We start from the raw sequence: 22235 nt of genomic DNA on the forward strand, positions 1-22235 counted from the left end.
GACCAACGCCAACCAGTACACCGTCTGACTCATACAACATTGGATTCAGATGAAAGCTCTAAGTTTCATGCACTGATAGATACATAATCAGGTCCAAAAAGGACATTCATGCTCCAGTGGGTCCTCGGCGAACAATGCACAAAGCTCTGTGACTTTGCATGCGGAAGCCATCTATTGAGTTTGCCGTTAACGTTTAATTTTTCTTTGAAAAATTGGTGGTCGAGATGTAGACAAAGGCATTGGCAGAATTAGCAGAAAGGAACTGGGTGTGAGAGTCCGATTTGTGATGAATGGTTGACAAACAGAACTCTAGCCTCCGAAACCAAAGGCCCATTCGCAAGACCTTGTGTTCGTCGAAAAAACAAATTTACTTTTCTTTGTATGGATGTATCGTACGTCATACTTGCCTCTTCTGGAGTACACTTTTGAACCAGGGTTTCGGTTGAGCAGGTAAACTCCTTCCTTTATAGCATGGATAAGCGATTTCTCTTATCCGTAGGCAGACGCTAGCCCAAACCGAGTCGCATATATCTTCAACCGGCCCTAGCTTCATTTTGGACCGATCCGGCCCTTACCCACCTGTAAGAGCGAGGATAGTTTCGTGAATGGCGAGTGTATCGTCTTCAGATAGTGACGACGCACCAAACCAAATTAATAGCGGCAGCAAGATTGAGCCAGAGATTCTTTCTTCGGAATGGCTCGGTGTCGACGACGTCCACGACGGCAATCACGATGACGGCAGCGACCCGGACTATACTGTTGACGACTCTGGAGACGGTGACGATGATGAAGACGATGATGTCGACGACTGCGAAGATGAAGGCGAGGAGGGGGGCCAAGTGCGGGATTTGGTCCCTGGGCATGATGGCGACGAGCTCGAGGACGAGGACGAGGACGAGGACCAGCCTGCCGACGATTACTTGGACGATGGAACGGAGGAGAACGACAGCGCTGTCAGCGACCCGGACATCCGGCGCCCTATATCCGTTCAGGAGTTCTTGGCATGGAGGCTGTTGGGCCGAGTGCCTAGGGAACGTGAGGCTACTCTCTGCAGGTATCGCTGTTGGCGCTATTGGGTACAACTTCACATTCATTTGGGTCGGGGTCTATGTGGGAAGTCAGTTGAGACGCTGGAGCCTGGTTAGGCTGGCTCGCACAGGCTACCGGCTACGCGCAATCTGTAGTACTTGGCACGCTCGGGATTTTGGTCGGAACCAACTCGGTACGGTGCGGCTCTGTGCTGTTATGTTCAAATACGCGGATTGGATGCGGACTTCCCGTACCGTACGGCGTCGTATGAAGGACGCATGTCTTCAGGAGAGTGTTCAAGCGTTACGATCATCTTCTCGCGTTCGTTCCAGCATACGAGCACACAGGCGTATGGCTTGCAGCGGCTTCCCACTCCCCTCCTGTCAGCTGTCAGTCAGCACCCCTCATGTAGGACGGGCACATGTAGGAGCAGCAGTAGCAGCACCAATGGTTGCAGCAGCAACGGCAATAGGATCGATTGCAGTAGCATCAGCCAACACGTACATATATACACACTCATACACACCCTGCGCCGTAGCTGGGTTCACGAAGTCCACCGACACCTATATCCCTCCGCCGGACTGCTGTCAAAACCTCCGCCAGGTACATGCCGTACGAGGAAGCCGTACCCCGCGCCCTGACCCGTGGGTCACTCTGGCAGCAGCTACAACTGGACACCGGGGCGGTGGAGCCCCAGGCGAGGAACAGGGGCTACCGATTCGATGTGAGTGGGGTGCAGGGTAAGGGGTCAGAGGGACTCGACCCTGAACAGCCGACGACGGCCCGGCCTGGTGGAGAGAGGGGGGATGTGGCTTCCGGGGCATGAGTGTGTATGTATGTACGTATGTATGTGTGTATCCAGCATGGTTATTTGTGCACATATCGCAGGAGGCCCCGGGTTGGGAGGATGGGGCCTATCGTACATGGCTGGGATGTGAGGGTGCCGCATACGGCGGGGTAGTGGCACTCCGCGGGGTGATGTGCGGGGCCCCGCTGTGGGTGCCCCGGGTGGCGGGCTACTGCGGCACTGCTGGCTACCTCGCTTCGGTTGTGGTTGGGCAGCTGGGGAACGGACTGGCGGGGATGCGGGGTGGATAGGGGGCGGGCGGGGAAGAGCGGTTGGGCGCCGGGTCGCGGGGCCCAGGGGTCCAGGGGGCTCCCTGGAGCAACTTCCCTCCGCTTCCAGAGTCCGTAAAGGAGGCCTGGCAGGCGTAGTACGACAGCTGCCGCCGGCCCCTGAGGGTACGTGGGGAGAGATGGGGTGTGGGTATCGCCATCTCCGTCTTCTCATCATTTCCGTACTTCTAAATGTGCTTTATTGCCGTACCAATTTGTTTTGCATATAGTCCCCCTTGTGGGCCTCCTGCACCGCCCGACCGCTCCCTCCCCAACGGCCACAGTCCCCTTTGGACGCCGGGTTCGATAGCTGCATGTTTGCAAGCCGGGAGGCACAGTACGGAAAGAAAATACGACAGGTACGACATAGTCTGATAGTCGTGATAGTCTGTGTACGAGGACTGCCTGGAGTAGTTCCAGGGAGGTTTGGGGCGCTATGTGGGGTGTGTGTGTGTGTGTGTATGTGTGTGTATGTGTGTGTCTGTGTGTGTGTGTGGAGTGGGGTTCCCTTTGAGCTCGCTCTTCTAACTCTCCTACGCCCTTACCTACGTCCCAGTTCAGGATGTCCTGCTGGACCCGTACCCTACGTAACCCCCCCCGCCTTATAGCCCCCATGACAGCCCCTCGGTATGGCGTTACCACCCAACATCTGGACTAGTCGTGGAAGTAAAGACCGCCATCCCCCCCCGAGCGCGAATGGGGCCCCCAGTGGTGTATATCTTGGCGATGGCAAACGACGCTACCACCGTAACGTGCCGTACCATCATGCGTCATTCCACACCTTACATGCACCGGGCCCAATCCCTCTCCTTCCCCCCAGGCGGTTCGCGAGGCAGTGGCTAGTGACCCACGGGTCACTGCCCGGGTCACCCTGCTGGGAACATCATCCCACAAAGCTACCGATACCCTACCCGCCTCACCTGCCGCCGCCGCCGCCGCCGCCAGCGCCAGTCCACAGTCCGAGCCCACCCCAATTAACACAACCGCCCCCACAACCACCCCCACAACCGCCTCCTGCTCCTCCGCCTCCACGCGAACGTTCTTCGCCGCGTGGGGCTGCCGGGCCTCACCAGCGGGGCCGGCTGGGCCTGCGGCTCCAGGGGTGGCGGCGGCAGCGGCGGCGGCGCCTCCGTCTGCTGCATCTGCTTCTCCGGCTGACCTCCCCCCCGTCTGCTACCTTTCCGGCCTGGCTGTAGTCCCCTCGCCGCGCATGATCCGGATCAGGGAGGTGGGGCAGGCGGGGGGCCCCGGGGCCGGGTCGGGTTGGAGCGCGTCTCAGAGGCGACACATGGCTTGTCACCGAGCTCTACCGCGGTGAGGGTGGGTGGGTGGGGGGCGCTGGTTGTGTGGAGGCTGTGGCGTGGCTGTGTATGCTGGGGAAGGGTTGGAAATGCGTGCGGGGCTGAGGGGGGAAGGGGGCCGAGTGGGGCGCGCAGTGGGATCCGCCCGGCAGCGTGTCGGCCCGTGCGCGCTCGTCCAAGCTGCAAGGCCGGTATCGCCGTACAACACATGCCCCGACTCCCCCGACTCCCTGCCCCACGACCCAAGCCCAGCTGGGTCACTCACGGTGTCGGGCCGTCTGCACCGTTCTGGGTTCGTGTCTGTCTTCCCTCCCCCTCCCCTCCAAATCGTCCCCATCTCCCGGCATTCACTCGCTCGTGGCTCGTCTTTCCCCGTCCTCCTCCGCCTCTCCCTCCCTCCCACTCTGCTCTCCGGGCGCCTTAGACGTTGGCACCCGTTGATTTGGGTTTTACATTGTATACCTCCACGCACTCACACACTCGGTCACTCGGTCACCACCGTTCCCCTTTGACCCCCGGGCCCCCCGAAACACACATACGCCCACCCCGTAGCTACCCCCGGGCTGTGGTAGACAGTTTGGACTCCCGGGCCTACATCGGACAGTTCTCAGCGGACGGGCGGTACTTCGTGGCGGCATTCCAGGTGCGTGTGGAATCGGGTATGGGTATGGAATCGTGGGGTGTTGTACGGCAGATGTTGGGGGGTTGAGGGGTTAGGATCAGCGCAGATGGGGCTTGGGGAGGGGTGCGAACCGGAGCTGGCTGGGGGCAGCGGTCCCCGGGGCTGGGGGTTTTGGGGGAGAGGAGGGGGGTGACGGAGGAGGGAGTGACGCAGCATATACAGATATACACATCCCCGCTCCACGGCTTTCCGGCGCGCCACAGGACCGTCGTGTACGACTGTACGACGTGGAGCGGGGCTGGCGGCTACGGAAGGACATCACCACACGGATGTGCAGGTGGGGTGACCCGGCGGGTGGCTGGGGGTTGCATTCCGTGTGGTGCTCCACTTTCCCTCCTGGGAGTCCCTTCGGGCCCCCGGGAATTCGGCATTCATTCCCTCCTCCTCCTCCTCCTCCCCCCGTCGTGGCCCTGTCAACGCTTTGGACTCCCGTAGCACTTCGGACGCATCAACTTTGGACAACGTTGCCGGCAGTTGTTCTCCCGTCTTGATTTGGCAACATATAATTCCCCCACCCCCCACCCCCCACCATACACACACCCCGGCCCTGGGGTCACCCCCACCCCAGGTGGACAATTACCGATACCTCCATCTCCCCCGACCAGCGCTTCGTCCTCTACTCATCCATCATACCTATCGTACACCTGGTGGAGGTACGGCAGGATGGTGGGAAGCGAGGGGAGGCGGAGGGGATTTGTGCTGGGGCGCAGAGACGGAGCCTTGTGTGCGTATACATGTCTGTGGTGCGTGTATATGTCTAGAAGTATATGTATGTATGAACGTATGTATGTACAGGTTGAGGGCTTCGAGAAAGGCAACAGGCTCCGGGGCCCGTTAGACACGAACCCTAATGATCAGGCAATCACCTGTCTGCTCCCCCGCCCGCCCCCAAACCCCCGAGGGCCAGGGGCCCCTTAACGTGGAATCTGTCTGTCGGTCTGTTTGTTAACCGCCAGACCCCTGGGTCCCACTCAGGTTGGGAGTGTGTACGACAGCGTGTCATCAGTTTGTAATATCACCCAGGTAGGGAGAGGGTGGGGGGAGCCCAGTGAGGGAGTCGGGGGGAGGGAAGGGAGGGGAGGGGGAGGGAGGAGGGAGGGGGAGGGAGGAGGGAGGGGGAGGGAGGGAAGGGAGGGGGAGGGAGGAGGGAGGGGGAGGGAGGGAAGGGAGGGGGAGGGAGGGGGGGAGGGGGAGGGAGGGAAGGGAGGGGGAGGGAGGGAAGGGAGGGGGAGGGAGGGAAGGGAGGGGGAGGGAGGGAGAAGTGGGGAAGGGGGGCACCTATCTTGCAGCTGGTGTGGTCTGTAGTTAAGACCCCACAGCGCCGCCTCTCCCCACAGTACACAGCCTGTCACCACCACCACCACCACCCGCACCCACATTCCCTCGCTAACAGATACACGAGCCCCTCAACTTTGAAAGCAGCAACGCGGGGGGCTTCGGAATCTGGTGGGTGGTTGGGTGGTTGGTTGGGTGGTTGGGTGACACAGCGGGTGAGGAGTATGGGTAGAAATGGGGAAGGGGAAAGACTCGCCGACTTTGACCGTGGCCTTCCCCCTCTTCCCCCCCACCCCCCTCACCCCCGCGCCGGCCCTCCCGAATGCGATGATGCGTGTCGTACGGTACAGGTCGGTGAAGTGGTCGGGAGATGGACGAGAGATTGTGGTGGGCAACAACGATTCGGTGAGTCTGTCTGCCGGTCTGTCCGTCTGTCGGTCTGTCTGTCCGTCTGTCTGCCGGTCTGTTGTCCGTCTGTCGGTCTGTCTGTCCGTCTGTCTGCCGGTCTGTTGTCCGTCTGTCGGTCTGTCTGTCCGTCTGTCTGCCGGTCTGTTGTCCGTCTGCCGGTCTGTCTGTCCGTCTGTCTACTTGCAAATAACCAGTGACGTGTCGGCGGGTGGGCGTTAAGGCTTGGGGGGAGTATGGACCAGTCTCAAGGCAACTGCCTGCCATGATCGGGCCCATCAGGCCCATCTAGACGTCGAGTATTCGCCCCACATAGTAGTCTGTAGAAACCCGAAGTAATAAACCTGAGTTGAAGAAACAAAATCTGCTGAAGTAGGTGTACTCTTGGGGGCTCTGCCCTGACTCCTTCACCCCGACCCGCGTGGGACTTCGGCGGCTGCTGCATGCGCCCACTTGTCGCCCCCTGGCCTCCACCACCCCAGCGACCCCCGGCCATGGGGCCGCCCCACCACGAGCCCGCCGCTTCAGGTTTTCTTATCGTTCCCCCTCCCCCCTTCTCACCCCCCCACACAGTCGGTGGTGGTTATGGATGTGGAGACAAAGAGGGTGGTCGCCGCAGCCAGCGGCCACACGGTGGGTGACGCCCGGGTTACGTCCTCCCCGCCCTCCCTTTCCCTGACGAAGGGGGAGTGTACGTTTGTATGTTTGTAGTCAGTCATGTGTTGATTGTTGGTTGGGGTCCCGGCCTCGCGCCACACACACCCAGCGACAGACACCCCCGCAGTCCTAGAAGATACGAAGAAGACACCAACAGATGATACGGGCGAGGGCTTGTGGCAGTGTGTGTGTGTGTATATGCACGTATGTATGTATTTCGTGTGTGTAGTAATTACGGCAGCCGCCTCGTAGCTACAGCCATAGGGGGGTTCGGCAGCCTCACGGGCACGGAGATCTCACTTCTCCCAGTTCCCCGCCTCCTCCTCCCCGTCCCCCGTTCCCTCACCACCGGCCGCATATGCCCCCGGTGCTCCGCAAGTGAACTGGCCTAACTTCACACCTCCCTACCCCCTTACAACCCCCCCTAAACTATCCCCTACCCCCTCACCCCAGGACGACGTCAACGCGGTCACCTATGCGGACGCCTCCCCCAACATCATCATATCGGGAAGCGACGACACGTTCATAAAGGCACGTGTGCATTAGGGATGCGAATTTACGTTTTACGTTTTTACGTTTTAAGGAATTAAGGTTACGTAATTACGTAATTAAGATTGGACCTGGCGGTAATTTACAGAATTAAGGGCTCGCCGTAATAAGGTCCCTCAGGAGGGGTAGAAACCTTAAAAGCTTAACAGACCCATGGGTCTTACAGGTTCCGCCGGTCTGCAAACCAGGGTGCCGCTGACCCGTCCACTCCTCCGAACACACCACAAACCCAGCCATGGGGGAAGCGTGAAAGAGTCCAACAATGCAGGTTGAAACCCGCGATTCCCTCCGCCCAACCAAGCAAAAGAGCAAGTCAAGTAGTCAACACGACAAGTAGTCCTGGTTTGCAACGGTATTAGGTGTCGTGGTCGAGTATGTATGCACGGCTTTCAATGCTTAACGAAATCCCCATGGGCCCAACCATGAGCCCATCATGCTGAGCCAACAAGCAAAAACAGCCGGTACTGAGGAAGGGAAGCTGCCAGGACTGAAATCGTTTACTGCTCCGGCAGCTCCAGGCCCGGCTGGGCCTCCATCCACCGAATGAACTCCTCCCAGTCCAGCGATAGTCGCCAAGTCGGCTGTACAAGCGCCAAACTGATGTCAAAATATGTAAATAAGTAAAGAATGGTGTTGCGAATGTGAAAACGCTGAAATTGTGCTGAAAATCCAAAATCGTACACTAGTACGGCAACCTTAAATTAAGGGTCCAGGGTCCAGGCCGTGGAAACCGTAAATTACAGTAATTTACTATATTACGCTTTTAAGCTTACGTAATTAAGGTTGCCAAATCCCAATTCAGCTGAAACTCACATCCCTAGTGTGCATGTGTATAGGTGGATATAAGAACGGTGTTGGGGGGAAAAGGGTTAAGGGGGGAAGCGTGCTGTACCGCATGCCGCCGCACCCTGTACTGCACCTTGGGGAGGGGGAGGGGGAGGGGCCGAGCCGGCGGTGGCATAAGCCCCGCACCAGCCGTTGGACCTGGCGACCGGCTTGGTTCTGTCCGTGGGGGCTTCCCCCTCTTCGCCCTCACCCTCGCCCTCACCCTCGCTTCCTGTCCCTGTGCCTTTCCGGGAGCAGCAGCACGCACTCCGCAATGATCCGCCCTCATCACAACTCCAGCTGTGTTGCCATATCTCTTCTCTGTCTCTCTCTCTGTCTGTCTCTCGCACCGGTGCCGGATACCGGGTGCCGCTAACGGGCCCCCCGACACCTCGCCTACACCCACCCAAAACTTGTGCAGGTGTGGGACCGCCGTACCATGCCCGGACCTGAGGACCCCAGGAACTCCCGCCCTGGACCCCGACCCGTAGGTCAGTGGACGGCGCGTGACGTCGTAGATCGACAGACAGACAGACAGACGCACACACACGCACACACACACGCACACACACGCGCGCACACACACACGCACACACACGCGCACACACACACACACGCGCGTGCGCGTCGCGTGGGGTATAGAGCACCTTCCGGCACCACCCCCCGTGGCCCTTGCACCGGCTACTGTACGTGCTCCTTCCTACATACCTATAGCTCGCTCACCTCCGCGGCCCACCACATCAGCCACCTCACAACCATGTCCGCCCAGCACTGCACTGACCTCAACCCAGGGCGCACACACGTCCGCTTGTGACGCTCTCTGCAGCCACCGGGCGCCAACTGGCAGTGCTCCTCCTCGCCTTGCCACGTGTTGTGTTGTGTTGTGTTGTGTTGTGTTGTGTGTGTTGTGTTGTGTTGTGTTGTGTTGTGTTGTGTTGTGTTGTGTTGTATTGTGTTGTGTTGTGTTGTATTGTGTTGTGTTGTGTGGCGAGCCGAGAGCTACTAGACGCCGCAACTGGGGATGTCCAGGTGCACTTGTTGTCCCATTTCGACACGGCATCATATACTAACCCTCGATCCGCTAGACCGGGTAGACCGGCTAGACCAGCTCCCCGCACTGCGATTCCCCAGAAGCCGAAGCGCCAATCTGACCGTTATTTTCCGCCCGCGCACGTACCCAGACCCGCAGCACGCGCTCCCGGACTTCGCGCCTTTTCCCCCTTCCCCCTTTGTCTTACCGCCGCGGCAGGTGTGTTTGTCGGCCACACGGAGGGTTTGACTCACCTCCACTCCAGGGGGGACGGACTGCACGTACTGTCCAATGCCAAGGACCAGACCGCTAAATTGTGGGACTTACGGATGGTGCGGGTGAGGAGTGGTGGGGGGGGAAGAGGGAGGGAAAGGGGATAGGAGCGGAAAGACGGAGAGGTGGCGTTAGTAGCCGAGACAACGAACCGGACCCTCCCCCATACGTACTAAATTTCTTGTCTTATCGGGGAGGCGACTCCTCTCGGGGCGGGAGAAGGTCAGGGTTGCGGTATGTCCCTGAATGTCGCCCAATCAGGGTATTTCTTCCCGACCATTACCTCCGCTGCCTCGCATCCGCCCTCCCCACCCGCTCCTCACCTCATACCCCACCCAGTACGACATCCTTTGCGCATCTTTGGCTTCATGAAATAGAACCTTCAAAATTAACGGGCCCGGCTGTCCCCACACAACCCCCTTCCCCCCCCAAAGGAGGGCGGCTCTCTCAGACACCCGGCAGCCAGTGAGGACCACCTGGCAACCACTCACGTCCCGCGGTATAACTGGGACTACCGGTATGTCGTACTACTACAACGCCGCGTATGCTGTACACATTGTCGATTCGAATGCCGGTTCTTATTCTGTGCCGGTTCTGTGCCGGTTGCAGCCTATTTTGGCCCCGCACACATGTGACAGACACACATACGCACACATGTGACAGACTCCTGCTTGCCACATACAGACACACACACGCGTACACATACACACACGCATACATACGTGTGCAACTCGTCAGTCTCTCGCGCCACCGCCCCGGCCTTTCACCCCGTGAATAACATTCTCAGCTGGCAGGAATACCCGGGCACAAGTCGCGTCGTAAAGCACCCGCTCGACAGCTCCGTACAGACATTTCGTGGTCACACCGTACAGAGCACCCTCATCCGTGCGTACTTCAGCCCCGCTCACACCACGGGACAGCGCTTCGTGTACACGGGCTGTGCGACGGGCGGAGTGCACGTGTACGACATTGTTACAGGGCAGGAGGTGGAGGGCAGTCCGCTGCGATTGCACCGCAAGCTGGTTCGAGACGTCAGCTGGCACCCCTTCGACCCGGTACTGGCAACTGTTAGCTGGGTAAGAAGTGGCGGCTGGGGCTGGGAACTTGGGTTTGGGATATGCCGTTAGGCCACGGGGAAGGAGAAGGGCAAACGAAGGGGGGGTACGGCAGGAAAGATAATGTGCCGAGGTCGATAATCATGAGCGTGGTCGGAGGCCGGCAAGTGGTCTCCCGGCTGGGAGGTACTGGTCAGCTGTTTGTGTGTGTATGTGTGTGTGTGGACGGGACGTAGCCGTGGACGCTCTGCTCATCTTGGGTTGGGTTTTCCAGGTGGATGTGCGTGGCTTAATGTGCGGGGACGGGCTGGGAAAGCCGGGGTGATTGGCCTAGCTGAAGAAGTCATAAGTGAAAACGATGGAGGGGCTTTCACAGAGGCTATGCACTTATTTTCCGTGGTCCTCTCTTCCTCGCGCTGTCTGTTCCATGATTGCGAGCTCCAGCCTCCCTCCCTCATCGCCTCATACTTAAGGAATAAATTACGACGACCCAGCAACTTTGTTACTTAGGTTGGAATAAATTGAGACCCGCCCTAAATGAAAAAAAATCACTGCTCATCGGCCCGCAGGATGGCACGGTGGTGCGCTGGGACGCGGTGCCGCCTGACACAGACTCGCGGCCACTGCTGGTGCCAGGTCGCGACGCCTTCAACGATAATTACTACTAAGAGCGGCTTCACCTCAGAACCTCAGAACCTTCCAGATCTGCGATTGCTTTCACGGGGAGGGGGAACCCGCTGGGAGCGTTACGCTGGGCTGCTGTAATTGGGAACTGCAAGGATGTGCCTTTGCCGTGAAAGGGCCTTAGGTTGTAGGGACGTGTGAGGCTGTAGGGATGTGTGAGGGTGCAAGGATTGCGTTGAGTACACTGCACTGCGGCGACAATCTATTGCATATTTTGCTGACAATTCAATGAAGGTATGCGATGAGAGTAGGCGGATAGGTTAGAGACTGTACTGAACTTAAGAGCTGCGCAAGCCGTTTTGTAAGTACTGTCGCCACGGCGATGATCTGTCGAGTGCACGTGTGTGTTTATAACAACATGAGGAATAGTTGCTCAGTATTATAAGAGTTCCCCATGCTAACTTAATTTTCCTAGCCTAGGAAGTAAAGCAAAACACTGGTCCGGGTGTAGCGCCCGTCTTTTGAAATTTTTATGGAGATACTTTCGGTTGTCTACGGGAGTTGCTAGAATGAACGTGGTTTTCTTTAGGCATATCTACTCTGCTACTGTGAAATAGGCCCAAATCTTGTAAATTTTCTAGTACGTCGATAATGTTATATCTATTTGGTCCAGGCAATGTTGTCTGATGTTTTTGGGGAGACCGTGGTGTTTTGTCTAGGTAATCTCTGATGAACATCTTGAATTTGATACGGGATGAAAAGCATACATGGTGCCTTACAGCACTAAGTCAATTTTGCCCACTGTTGCGGTAGGCAAAAAGCAACATACGGGCCAACCTGCCACGGCCACTCCCTACTACTCAAAAGCAGCACTCCGACCAAACGCAGCCGGGCATGTACTCCAAAACCAATGCTTATGTTACCAACGAGTCCTAACACGACGTCAGCTAGGGTAGTCGCGCTCGTAGGTTGAACGGATGTCCAAACCTCGCGCAGCTGCGAAGAAGACAACCAAAAACAAAACGTGTCCACTAAGCACCGCCCATAACCACGCCCTTGCTACACTCGGCGATACGCTTAGTAGACGTAGCCCTTCTCGTACATGCCCTGGGCAGCCTCCTTGCCCTCAGTGGCAGGGTCGTACTTGCCGAGCTGAGCATCGGAGTTCGCCTTGGCGCGCTTGAGCAGCGCGGCCTGAGCAGCTGGGACGTTCTCGGCCTTGCCCTGCCACGTCTTCAGGACGGTGTTCTGCAGAGCGCGGGCGTAGGAGAACGACACGTGCCACGGGTTCGGCGACTGGTTCATGGCGTTCAGGTTGAGGGTGGACTCCAGCTCCGACTGGCCGCCCGACAGGAACATGATGCCAGGCACGGCCGGCGGGACGCGGCGACGCAGCATCTTCAGGGTGTACTCGGCAACCTTGGCTGGGCCGGCGCGGTTAGGGCAGTCAGCACCAGGGGTGACCATGGCGGGCTTCAGCAGGATACCCTCGAACATGACCTTGTTGTCGGCCATGTACTTGAAGGTCTCAGCCCAGATAGCCTCCTGGACCTCCAGGCAGCGGTCAATATCGTGGTCACCTGTGGGAGAAGTAGCACGACAAAATTTGATGCGTGACCGACCAAGAGAAAAATGCATAGCAATCACTATATCAAGCCTGAGTGACAAAACCATAATCCAGCCAACTATCACCCAAGTGCTTCGCAACTTGGCCAAGCCTGCTTAGCTTTGGAAATTCAAACAGTTCGCAAAGCAATGTTAAGACAATACAATCAATAGATGCTGGTCTACGAAGTGAGGATAACGATCCCAGAAAGCCCATTGTGGATGCAAAGGCCAAGTGGGTCCCAAACGATTTCACCGCAGCGGATCATTCATTCCAAAACATCCTAATGCAAACGACAGGCGGTGACCTGCAAATCGGGAGATTACCTAAAGTTACACGCAGATCGCTAGAAATCCATCCCGTTGCTCACCGTCCAGGAGCACCTCAGGCTCGACAATCGGGACCAGACCAGCGTTCTGAGCAATGGCAGCGTAGCGAGCCAGGCCGTAGGCGCAGTCGCGATGGGCAATCAGAGACGGGCCGTGGGGAATGGAGACGACCGAGCGCCACTTAGCAAAGCGAGCGCCAGCCTTGTAGTACTCAGCACAGCGCTTGTCCAAGCCGTCCAGACCCATGCACCAGGACTCGCCGTTGGTGTTGGCCAGCGGCACCAGACCCTTGTCGACCTTGATACCAGGGACAATGTTCTGCTCCTTCATGGCGTCGACGAACTTGCGGCCGTCCTTGGTCGACTGGTACAGGGTCTCCTCGAACAGAATAGCGCCGGAAATGTACTGGCCAATGCCCGGGGTGGTGCACAGCAGCTCGCGGTAGGCGCGGCGGTTCTCCTCGGTGTTCTCGACGCCAATGGAGTCCAGGCGCTTGCCGCAGGTGGCGTTCGACTCATCCATAGCCAGGATACCGCGGCCCTTAGAAGCGATGGTGTTCGCGGTCTTGATGAGCTCCTCATCGTACTTGCCGGCGCGGACGACCACGCTCTTGCGCGAGCGAGCGGCGGTCACGGCCTTCAGGCCAGCCGACTGCTTCATGATCAGGGCCATCTTAAACTGCAAGTAGCGACCTAGAGCGACAAGCCGGAGTAACTTATGCTACTAAGCACAAGCAGAGCACCCGAGAATGTACCTATGCTAGTTAGCGAACGGACTTTTAAAGCCAGCAGCAGCGGCCGGTCGTCCGATCGTACGAGGGTAGGGTTTCGGAGCCGAAAACATCGCATCCCAAACATTCTGGACAGCATTTGAGTCTATACAGCAAAAGATACTCTTTTCTTGGGTCCTTGTAATTTGATGACGGTCATGGTGTCGTCTGCGGCTGGTTGCCGTCATGACGACCTGACCCGATTTGCTGAGTCCTTAACATGTGCGACAATTAGTGAATTTTACTTATAATAGTAGGCCTATTTGCTAGTGATATCCGTGATGCAATTCTGTGCACCTGTCGCGTAAGTCTAGGCATGTCGATCGGTGATGCACAACCCAGCTAAACGGATTTTTTGTGCGATTAGTTTAGCACATTTCCTTTCCGGTGCAATTCCTCTCCTTCCTACCAGTTTTTCAGTAACAATCCGTTTCGGGTCTGTTGCTGCCATGTGGGTCGGCAACTGTTGTGTAATTGTCGATAACAATTACTATTAAGCTGAATTCTAACAAAACCTCGCACGACGACATATTGAACGCGCTAAACCGCTATAGGCGAATGACGAGTTCGAACTAATACCCATCCATGGTTGCGAAGTGCAGCAACGCCTGCAAGTGCTACACCCTTTGGCAAAAGCGTCTGGTAAACATCTCATCTCAACTGCTGAAACCAATAGCCACCAAAAAAGCGACTCTCCGGAAGTGTGCACGTCCAAACATCTGTCCCATACGAGCCCACGCGACAGTCACTTATCCTCCCTGGCTCAACACTTGAGATATGGCAGCTGGCGGGCCGCATCCTCCGCACCTCGCGCCGCCGCCGAGTCTGCACTTGGGCCCGCCAGGTTTAGGCAGCGCAGCTGCATCATGCACCCCAGCGGCTCCGAAACCTCCCCAGTCGCCGCCGCCTGCAGTCCGGGCGCCCGCAATGTCAGGTAACGCAGACCCGTCAGCACCGACAACGGCCGCAGCACCTCTGCCGCTGCCAGCTCGTCATCCGGCAGACCCAGTAGCATAAACTCCAGCGACCGCAGCGACCCAAGGGTCGCGACGCCATGCCGTATGAGCCGCCAGCGCCAACAGCAACATGAGACATCGCCCCCGCCGCAGCTCCCACAGCCACCCGTCCCATTCACCTCGGCCCCCCTACCACCCTCATCCTCAGGCCGGTCAATACGGTCACTTTCGCCCGTCCCGTCCCCCACGACGCTGCCAAACCCGTTTTCGCTCAACCCAGTCATGGGGCTGCTGGCCGAAGGGCACCGCGGCTGCCAGTTCTGTTGCTCCTGTCCGCCGCGCTCCCCCTCCTTCGTCCCCTGCTGCTGTGGCTGGTGATTACCGACCAAGTATTGTGGCTGCTGGTTGAGCGAAGACTCACGCTGGCGGCTGAACGGCCGCGCGGCTGCGCTGCAACCTCCGTTCCCTGTCGCTGAGTGAAGCGCAGTCCTCTGTCCGGCGTTGTGCGGCGGGGAACACCGTGCAGGTGCCATGTGGGTCACAGGGCTAGTGAGGCAACTAGGACTGATCCAGACGTTGGGCGAGCAGCAGCAGCTGCAGGAGGGGGAATGGAAGTGGGAGTCCCCAGAGGCCCAGTCGGTGCGGCGACCCGATAGGACCTGGGCACCTGAACTTGACCCTGGAGAGGGAGCCGATCCGCGGCAGTCGTGCGACGGGTGCTTCCTCTGCCTTTGTGCTGCTGCTGCTGCTGCTGCTGCTGCTGCTGCTGCTACTGCTGCTGCTGCTGCAACGGCACCGGTACTGGGGCCCGTGGGGGCTGGTGGGGGCCGGTTTGGTGCCGGGCCTGGAAGCCCCGAGCGAAACTGCTGGCGGTCGGGATGGTGCCGGTGGCGCAATGAGTGGCAGGCACGCCATGAGCGGTTGTCGTTGAGAATCAGCACCTGGCCAAGGGGGTGGCGGGTTTTGGCGGTTGCGGGCGGCGGGAAGGAAACGTGATGGATGGAAGGACGTAACTGGGTTACTGATGTGCAAGTGGGAGTGGGCATGAGGAGGAAGTGTGTACCAAAGGGTCCGTCCGGAAGGAGGAGTTGGAGAAGTCGAGCCACCAAGGCAGGGGGCCAGGGAGCAAGGGATTAGGCGAGGAGTCAGTCCGCGGCCTCGATGTGTCATCGCTCCAAATACCGCGAAGACCCAATCCAGGGATCCACGCCACAGGTCGCCAACAGAAAGGCCGCCGATGTGCCTCAAACCATCACACAGCGCTGAAGGTCTAGATGGACCGGGGTGCTAGTCCCCTTCGCCTCCGTAACGCACGCAAGGAAACGCCGTAAAATTGAACGTCCGAACGTGCCCATGCCCCCGCCACAATACACACACACGTACATACACACAGACACACACGCACACGCACACGCACACGCGCACACACAAACACACACACCAACTACACACCTGCAACTTGTTGGCGCCGCAGTCCCCCACCATCAGATGTGCGGGAGTCAGGCCGCAGTCCAGAACCTGAGAGGAGGGGGAGGTGCGTATGAGTGTATGTATGCATATGCGTTTGCATGTGCGTCTGTAAGTGTACGCGTGTGTGGTGGTGGTGGTGGTGGGGAATACACGCCATACACGCCAAAGCCGGCGGAACACCTGTCGACACCCAAAGCACAAGGGAGGGTGGGGATGCTGCTAGAGGTAAAGGATACGCGGTTTAGCTGGGTGGCTGAGGGGGAAACGCCCCGTACCTGCAGTGACGTAAGGCCCGTCATCGGACCCGCCAGCAGCTCCAGCAGCTCCCCCCCACGCAGCCGGATGCCACTCAGCTCCAACCGCACCAGACCGGGTGGGAGGCACCGCCCCAAACCCACACCCAGGTCCAAGGCGCCCGCCGCAATGGCCGCCTCCCGGTTGTCGTCGTCATCGCCGCCGGGACCCCAGCTGCGGCTCCCGCCGCCCAGGCCGTCGGTGGCGACGAATGCGGTGGATGAGGTGGCGGCGGTGGTGGTGGTGTGCCTGAACCACGCGAGGGATATCTGCTCCTCCGGGACGGCGGTGAGGCTGAGGTCGCGGAGGGAGGTCCAGGAGGCCAGACAATCCAGGGAGGGCTTACCGGGAACGTCCGGTTCGATCTGACCTGCGGGGCCGCGCGGGTGAGGTGATGACACGGCATCCTCGGCGATATGTGATACGCGTGTGCGTGTGCGTGTGCGTGTGCGTGTGTTACTCCTCGGTTGCGTTACCCAGAGAGGTGTCATGAGCCCATGATACGCGTGCGATTTGTGTGCGTTACACCTCCTGGAGTTGCGGTACCACCCCTCCGCGGTGGAAAGAACCAATCCGGGAGGGATATGGGATCGAAGGGTTGGCGGGTCGTGGGGTTCGGCCAGAGGCGTGTACGGAGGGCTCTGGAGGCCCTCCAGCAGTCTTAAAACCCCCTATGGCACGGAAGCGGCCAAGCAGGTAATTCGGAAAGTTCGGGTTGACGGATTCGTGGCTCTGGGGGGGCATGTACATCCCTTCTTCCTCTCCCCCCGGCCCCGCCCAACCACACACACCTCCCGCCCCGGTAATCCCTCCCCCCACTTCCCCTTCCCTCCCCCCTCGTCCGGAAGCCCTCGCCCCACCGGAGAAGGCGAGTTGCGACAGCTGCGTCCAGGCCCCCGCCAGCTCCTGCACCACCCGGCCACTGAGGCTGATAATGAAGTCCCGCTCGGAGGGGTCGTGGCGCAGGGAAAACCTGACGAGTGAAACGGGTTGGTGGATTATTGTCCCATGCCCCATGTCCCCCGCAGGGAAGGGCTCTGACAAAGGCCAGCTTTCAGACGGTTTATTTGCGTAATGCGAAGGTTACGCAATGGAAGGGGGTTAGGCGGTCTTGAGGCACCGAGCGCACCGGGGACCCGCACACCCGCACACATGGCCAACTCCAATCCCCCCTCCCCTCCCCTCCTGCCCTGTTAAAACCCTTCACCCCGCCACTTTCCCCTCCAACCCAACCAACCTTTACACGACCCCAGGTCCCTCAGGTTAGACTGCTCCCCGATTGCCCCGATACACAGCCGCAGGCTGTAGCTCCTTTCCCTCCTAAACCGCTGGCCGCCCAGCCACCCAGCCACCAACTCAGACCCTACGCCGCGACCCATGCGGGCGCCCATTGAACCTCGTAAACCCACCTCTACCCCACATCCTACTCCCCCAAACCCTCCCCCACCCCACCCCTCCAGAGCCCTCCCCCACCCCCCACCCCCCTCACCTCCGAAGTCCCGTTAGGGGAGCCAGCGCCGTCATGTCGTCAGAGTACAGTGCAACTGGACACGTCAAGTACGACAGGCTCAGGGCCGTAAGGGAGGTGAGCTCAGCCAGGATTTGCAACGCATGGCCGCTGTCCAGAGTCTGTTGTGGGGGTCGTGGCGTGGAGGGGAGCGGGGGCCAGGGCGGGAGGGAAGTGGGGGAAAGGAGGGAGGAAGCGGCTCAGCCGACCGATAGCCGGAGGTAGCAACGAGCCGCCCCGTACAGGTACCAATAGGAGGCCACACCAGTAGGGGCGAGCAGGTGCCGCGGTCTCTCCCACCCGACCCCTCAGGCCCTTGCATCTAACAACCCCACACCCGGCCCCACCCCACGCCACTGCACCCACCAAGGACAAGCTGAGGGAGCGCAAGTGGGACAGCGGCACATCCTCCACGGGCAGCCAGGAGCTGTGGAGCCCGATACAACGGCGCGAGTTCACCTCGAACCTGCGAGCCGTGTGCGTGTGTATGGGTTGGGGGGCCAAGGGGGGCCCGGGCAGGGGGGCATTAGGATTTATGGAAATGGGGAATCGACATGATTGGGGAGGGGTTTGCGTGATGGTGGGCGCCTGGAACGATATTGGGAAGTACGGCCCCCTCCCCCTCTCTCCCCCCTTCTCCCCCCTTATCTCTCTCGTCGTTCAGCCCTGTTCGGGTCAGGCGAAGTTAGTTACCCCGCTGTGCAGTTCCGCACCCCACTCGCCGCCAGGGGTGTACGTGGGGCTTCACATGGCCACATGACCCGTCGGGGTCCGCGGTTTCCCACCCGCAACCCACAATTACTCTGTATATATGTATGTGTCTATATATGTTGTCTATACACATATGTATACATGTATGTATGAATGTATTATGTATACGTGTATATGTGACCAGGAAAAGCGCGCCATCTATACAAGCCTAAAATCTGAAACAAGCCCCACCCGATAGCTCCTTCTCCGCCCTCCTCAACCCCTCAAGCCACCCCTCCCCTTTGGAGGGCTCAATCAGTCGTACTTGAGCGACTGGAAGTGGCGCAGTTGCTGCAATGCGCCGTACAGCTCGTTCATAAGGTCCTGCGGGTAGTCGTCCAGGTCATCTTGGCCGTACACCAGGTCCACACCGGACAGCGACAGGTCCTAGTCCCAGCGACAGGAAACGCCCCGGACAGAAAAGTACGGTACGGGACGGGGAACGGGAATGGCCTTGTGAAAAAGTCAAAAGAACAACTGCCAACTGGAAACGTCCAACGTCCAACGACCTGGAATCTTCCCAGCCCCGAACAGCTATGTCTAGGTCCGTATGCCTCTACTCTAAAACCCTAAAACTTTCTTCCCCGCAGGCCCAAGTTCCACCTGGAGATCTCTTAGGCTGCTCAGCGCCCCCAGGTCCTCGCGCGTCAGCTCCAGCCGCCCCTGGAGTGACAAACTGGTAAGACACGTCAGCACGCTCGCCAGTGCCGTCAGCGCCCCGCCACCTTGCAAGTCACATCCCACCAGCCGCAACGACCGCAGCCGCGGCCCCATCCGGACGAACAGTGCGGGATGCGGGATCCAACAGCTGGCGACGGTTGGAGCGGTTGCGGCGGCGGCGGCGGCGCTGTCGCTGCTGCCGTGGCCGTTTCCGACAGCCCCGTCGCCGCTACCGCCACTGCCGCTGCCGCTAACGAAGCGGGCGAGACCATACAGGCTGTCGCTGGCCGTACTGTAGCTGTAGTTGCTGCTACTGCCGCCAACGCTGCTGTTATGAGCTGTCGGCTGTAGCGGAGGCCGATGGATGCCGCTGTGCTCTGTATGTTGTTGCCGAGAATGCTCTTGGCCCGGGGCTGCGGTGTCTGCGCTAGCCGGCGTCACGAGGTAGCCGCTGGCCGGGCCTTGCAGGTCCGGAACCGGTCCGCTGCAGCCAGACCTGCCGAAGCCAGGCACCTGCGCCACCTCCACTTCGCTGGTAGAGCCCTCGCCTGCGTTGCCCGCCGTCGCACGCCCATTGCGGCTCTTCGAATCCTGACCCAAATCCAAATCCAAATCCATATCCAGATCTGATCCGTAATTTCCAGCCTCCTCAAGATCCAGCAGATAATCATCTGCCGCTGCAGCAGCTACAGCAGCAGCTGCTGCTGCTGCTGTCGCGGCAGTCACTGGCGCTACATGTTGCGCCGCTGGGTCGGCAGTACCTGCGCCGGTTGTGGCGGCGGGTGAGATGATTGCATCCGCAGCCACCGCTGCTGAGGACACGTCCTCCCCACCAGCGGCCGTCCTCGTCTCCCCTTTGCAGTCTGCACTGAGGCCCCCACACCACAAAGCTCCAACCAAGGCCTCCTCGATGCCCGTCTGAACAACCGCCTCCAATTCTGATTCCGTACTCCCCTCCCCCTCCTCTTCCACCTCCGCTAGCTCCTCGTCCTCCTCCATATCCTGATCTGGCACCTCAAGCAGCTTCAAGCACAAGTGGGTCAGTCGGGTCAGACGGGTGAGGCCCTCCAGCAACACCGCCTGACCCGCCGCAAGCTGCGCTGGGTCCGGTCGCCTGGAGGCGCGCTGAGGCCCCCAGCGTCCCCACCGCTGCTGCCGCTGCCGCCACGATGACGACGGCGAGGAGACGCCCTCGCTGGCCGGCACCAGCTCCACATGCAATCGAGTCAACCCCAGACAACATGACAGGCAGGCCAGTCCCCAGGGCCCAGGGCTGCGACTGCTGGCGTGCCCCTCACCGCCGCCGCTGCCGCGGCTGCCACCCATGCTACGGTTGCTGCGACTGTACTCACGTACGGATGTTGCGGTGATTTCTCCTGGTGCAGTGTTGGCGGCGGCGGCGGCGGCGACGGCGGTCGTCGATGGGTCGCGGGTGCCTGGCGCCGCCGTGGCTCCGGTGTCGTCATGGCGATCGTAGGGAGGAGCTGCCGCCGGCTGCTGCTGCTGCTGCTGCTGGACTGCGAGGCGGACGGTAGTGGCCGGAGTCACGGGCATTTCCAGGAGGTTGAGCTCCTTGAGGTTGCGCCAGCGGCTAAGGTGGTTGGCTAGCAGCTGGGGCAAGGAGGGGGGAGCGGGTGGTGCAGCGGGCCACCAAGGAGCCCTAACGGATTTGAGATGGCGTGCCCGTCAGTTGCCCCTGTCTGTCCCATTGTTCTCAAAGAGACTCATGTAAGGAGTCCTTTAAGATGCAAAAGGCGTTGCGTTTCGGCCTTGCGATGTTAAAATGGGGTGGTCTGTGTGTGTGTGCGCGTGCATATGTATGTGCGTGTGTGTGTGCGCGCGTGTTTTTGTGTCGGTGTGTCGGTGTCCGTCGGAAGAAATACATGACCAGGACAGCAGCTACATGCCACTGGCCAGAGGGAGGGAGATGAAGGGGTAGGGCCGGCGTTGCAGCCGGCCGGCTGCGAATGTTCACAGCTATTACATGTGTACGTCAACGTCTTTTATTCCCGACTTGCGACCAACTCGCTACGGACGGTGTGCATAACCACCCGGCCTGTTGCTGCCCCAACAGCAGTGGCTCTGTCGCGCAAGTGCCTTGGGGGGTCTCGGCTTGTTAATACGCGCCAGAGAGTTATGCCTGGACTGGAGCTTTACTTCTTTGAGGAGGTCCAGGCAGTTCGCGGATCTGGGTCAGCTCTGAACTATCGTGCCCACCTGGCGGAGCGGTGGGCACCTGTTACGCACCTGTAGGGAGAGCTCCTCGTTCAGCGCCCGACCGGCGGCCAAACCGGAGAGGGTCACTGCCGAAGCAACTGGCCACATCCTGTGCAGCCGTCGCAGCGCCACGTCAACGCTCCCAACCCCCGCAGCATTTGCAGTAGTTGCCACCGCCTTGCACGGTACGTTCACATGCCGTATAACGGTTGCGGCAGCCCTGCTCCAGGTTTTGTTCACTAGCCGGCATGCTAGTACGTCGCGCAGGTCAAGGTGCATCATAATGTCCTGCGTCAGGACGGGGTTTCATGCAGAAACGATTTTAGCTGCTGACAGCTTGACCATGTCTGCGCTCGAAGGCACCTGTCACTCTACGGTAAGGGTTACCGTGTTAAATATTATGGAAAGATTTTGCTGAAAGGGCATTTCCGAGCTCTGACTTTGACGAAGGTCGCGCTCCGACAGTACCGAATGTGCAACTTCCCATGACAAACACTTTTCGAAATCTTTTTACCCCCTCAGCGACCCCGATCCAGCGATATATCTCACATTTCAGGCGGTAACTTACAGCGAGGATGCCTTCAGCGAGAGCTGGTGCAGGTAGACGTCGCAAGAGAAACGTGAAGTCCTCCTGCGGGCTTGCTAATAAGTATGCAAGTCCGAGACTCGACATGATCGTGGCTTGGATAATTTCAGCACCTAATTATGTCGGGAGTGCCAAACATAATCTTCCATGTGTCGACGGATGGCAACAGTTGAAGCCGAATTTTCCGTCAGGGCCGTCGGGAATGCTAGCAGGAAGTTGTGCTACGGCTAATGCGCTATGCTGTTGAGGAGGATTGCGCCCCCACAAGTA

General features: G+C 59.2%; 3 protein-coding genes across 3 annotated transcripts; 1 reads left to right on the top strand and 2 right to left on the bottom strand.

Annotated features, from left to right (window-relative positions):
- Positions 1-605: 605 nt before the first annotated feature.
- VOLCADRAFT_103278 (uncharacterized protein) lies at positions 606-11469 on the top strand (the record flags this gene model as incomplete). The annotated part of the gene is made up of 18 exons (XM_002947007.1): positions 606-1035; positions 1568-1632; positions 1691-1753; positions 2430-2504; positions 2966-3459; positions 3999-4089; positions 4332-4405; positions 4697-4781; positions 5104-5151; positions 5522-5574; positions 5754-5808; positions 6382-6441; positions 6919-6996; positions 8261-8330; positions 9089-9207; positions 9577-9659; positions 9930-10218; positions 10767-11469. 18 exons carry the CDS (start codon positions 606-608, stop codon positions 10863-10865), a joined length of 2331 nt encoding a protein of 776 aa, XP_002947053.1. The 3' UTR covers positions 10866-11469.
- Positions 11470-11570: 101 nt separating this feature from the next.
- On the bottom strand, positions 11571-13500 carry VOLCADRAFT_79447 (uncharacterized protein). The gene is made up of 2 exons (XM_002947140.1): positions 12798-13500; positions 11571-12401 (listed from the first exon to the last, which is right to left on the bottom strand). Exons 1-2 carry the CDS (start codon positions 13426-13428, stop codon positions 11899-11901), a joined length of 1134 nt encoding a protein of 377 aa, XP_002947186.1. The 5' UTR covers positions 13429-13500; the 3' UTR covers positions 11571-11898.
- Positions 13501-14288: 788 nt separating this feature from the next.
- VOLCADRAFT_87292 (uncharacterized protein) lies at positions 14289-22052 on the bottom strand (the record flags this gene model as incomplete). Its single annotated transcript, XM_002947141.1, has 12 exons — positions 14289-14972; positions 15964-15999; positions 16227-16615; positions 17106-17218; positions 17735-17874; positions 18119-18218; positions 18768-18889; positions 19106-19310; positions 19659-19833; positions 19924-20773; positions 21410-21667; positions 21948-22052. The coding sequence occupies 12 exons, from the start codon at positions 22050-22052 to the stop codon at positions 14289-14291; spliced, it is 3177 nt and encodes a 1058-aa protein (XP_002947187.1).
- Between the last annotated feature and the right edge of the window lie 183 nt (positions 22053-22235).

This window comes from Volvox carteri (genome assembly GCF_000143455.1).
Source record: "Volvox carteri f. nagariensis unplaced genomic scaffold VOLCAscaffold_5, whole genome shotgun sequence".
NCBI classification, from domain to species: Eukaryota; Viridiplantae; Chlorophyta; class Chlorophyceae; order Chlamydomonadales; family Volvocaceae; genus Volvox; species Volvox carteri.

Excerpts from the sequence above, each read along its gene's own strand:
- VOLCADRAFT_79447 (XM_002947140.1), bottom strand. The coding sequence starts at position 13,428 with ATGGCCCTGATCATGAAGCAGTCGGCTGGCCTGAAGGCCGTGACCGCC. Across the intron at positions 12,402-12,797 it reads GCCTGAGGTGCTCCTGGACG|GTGACCACGATATTGACCGC; the intron begins GTGAGCAACGGG and ends CTTCTCCCACAG.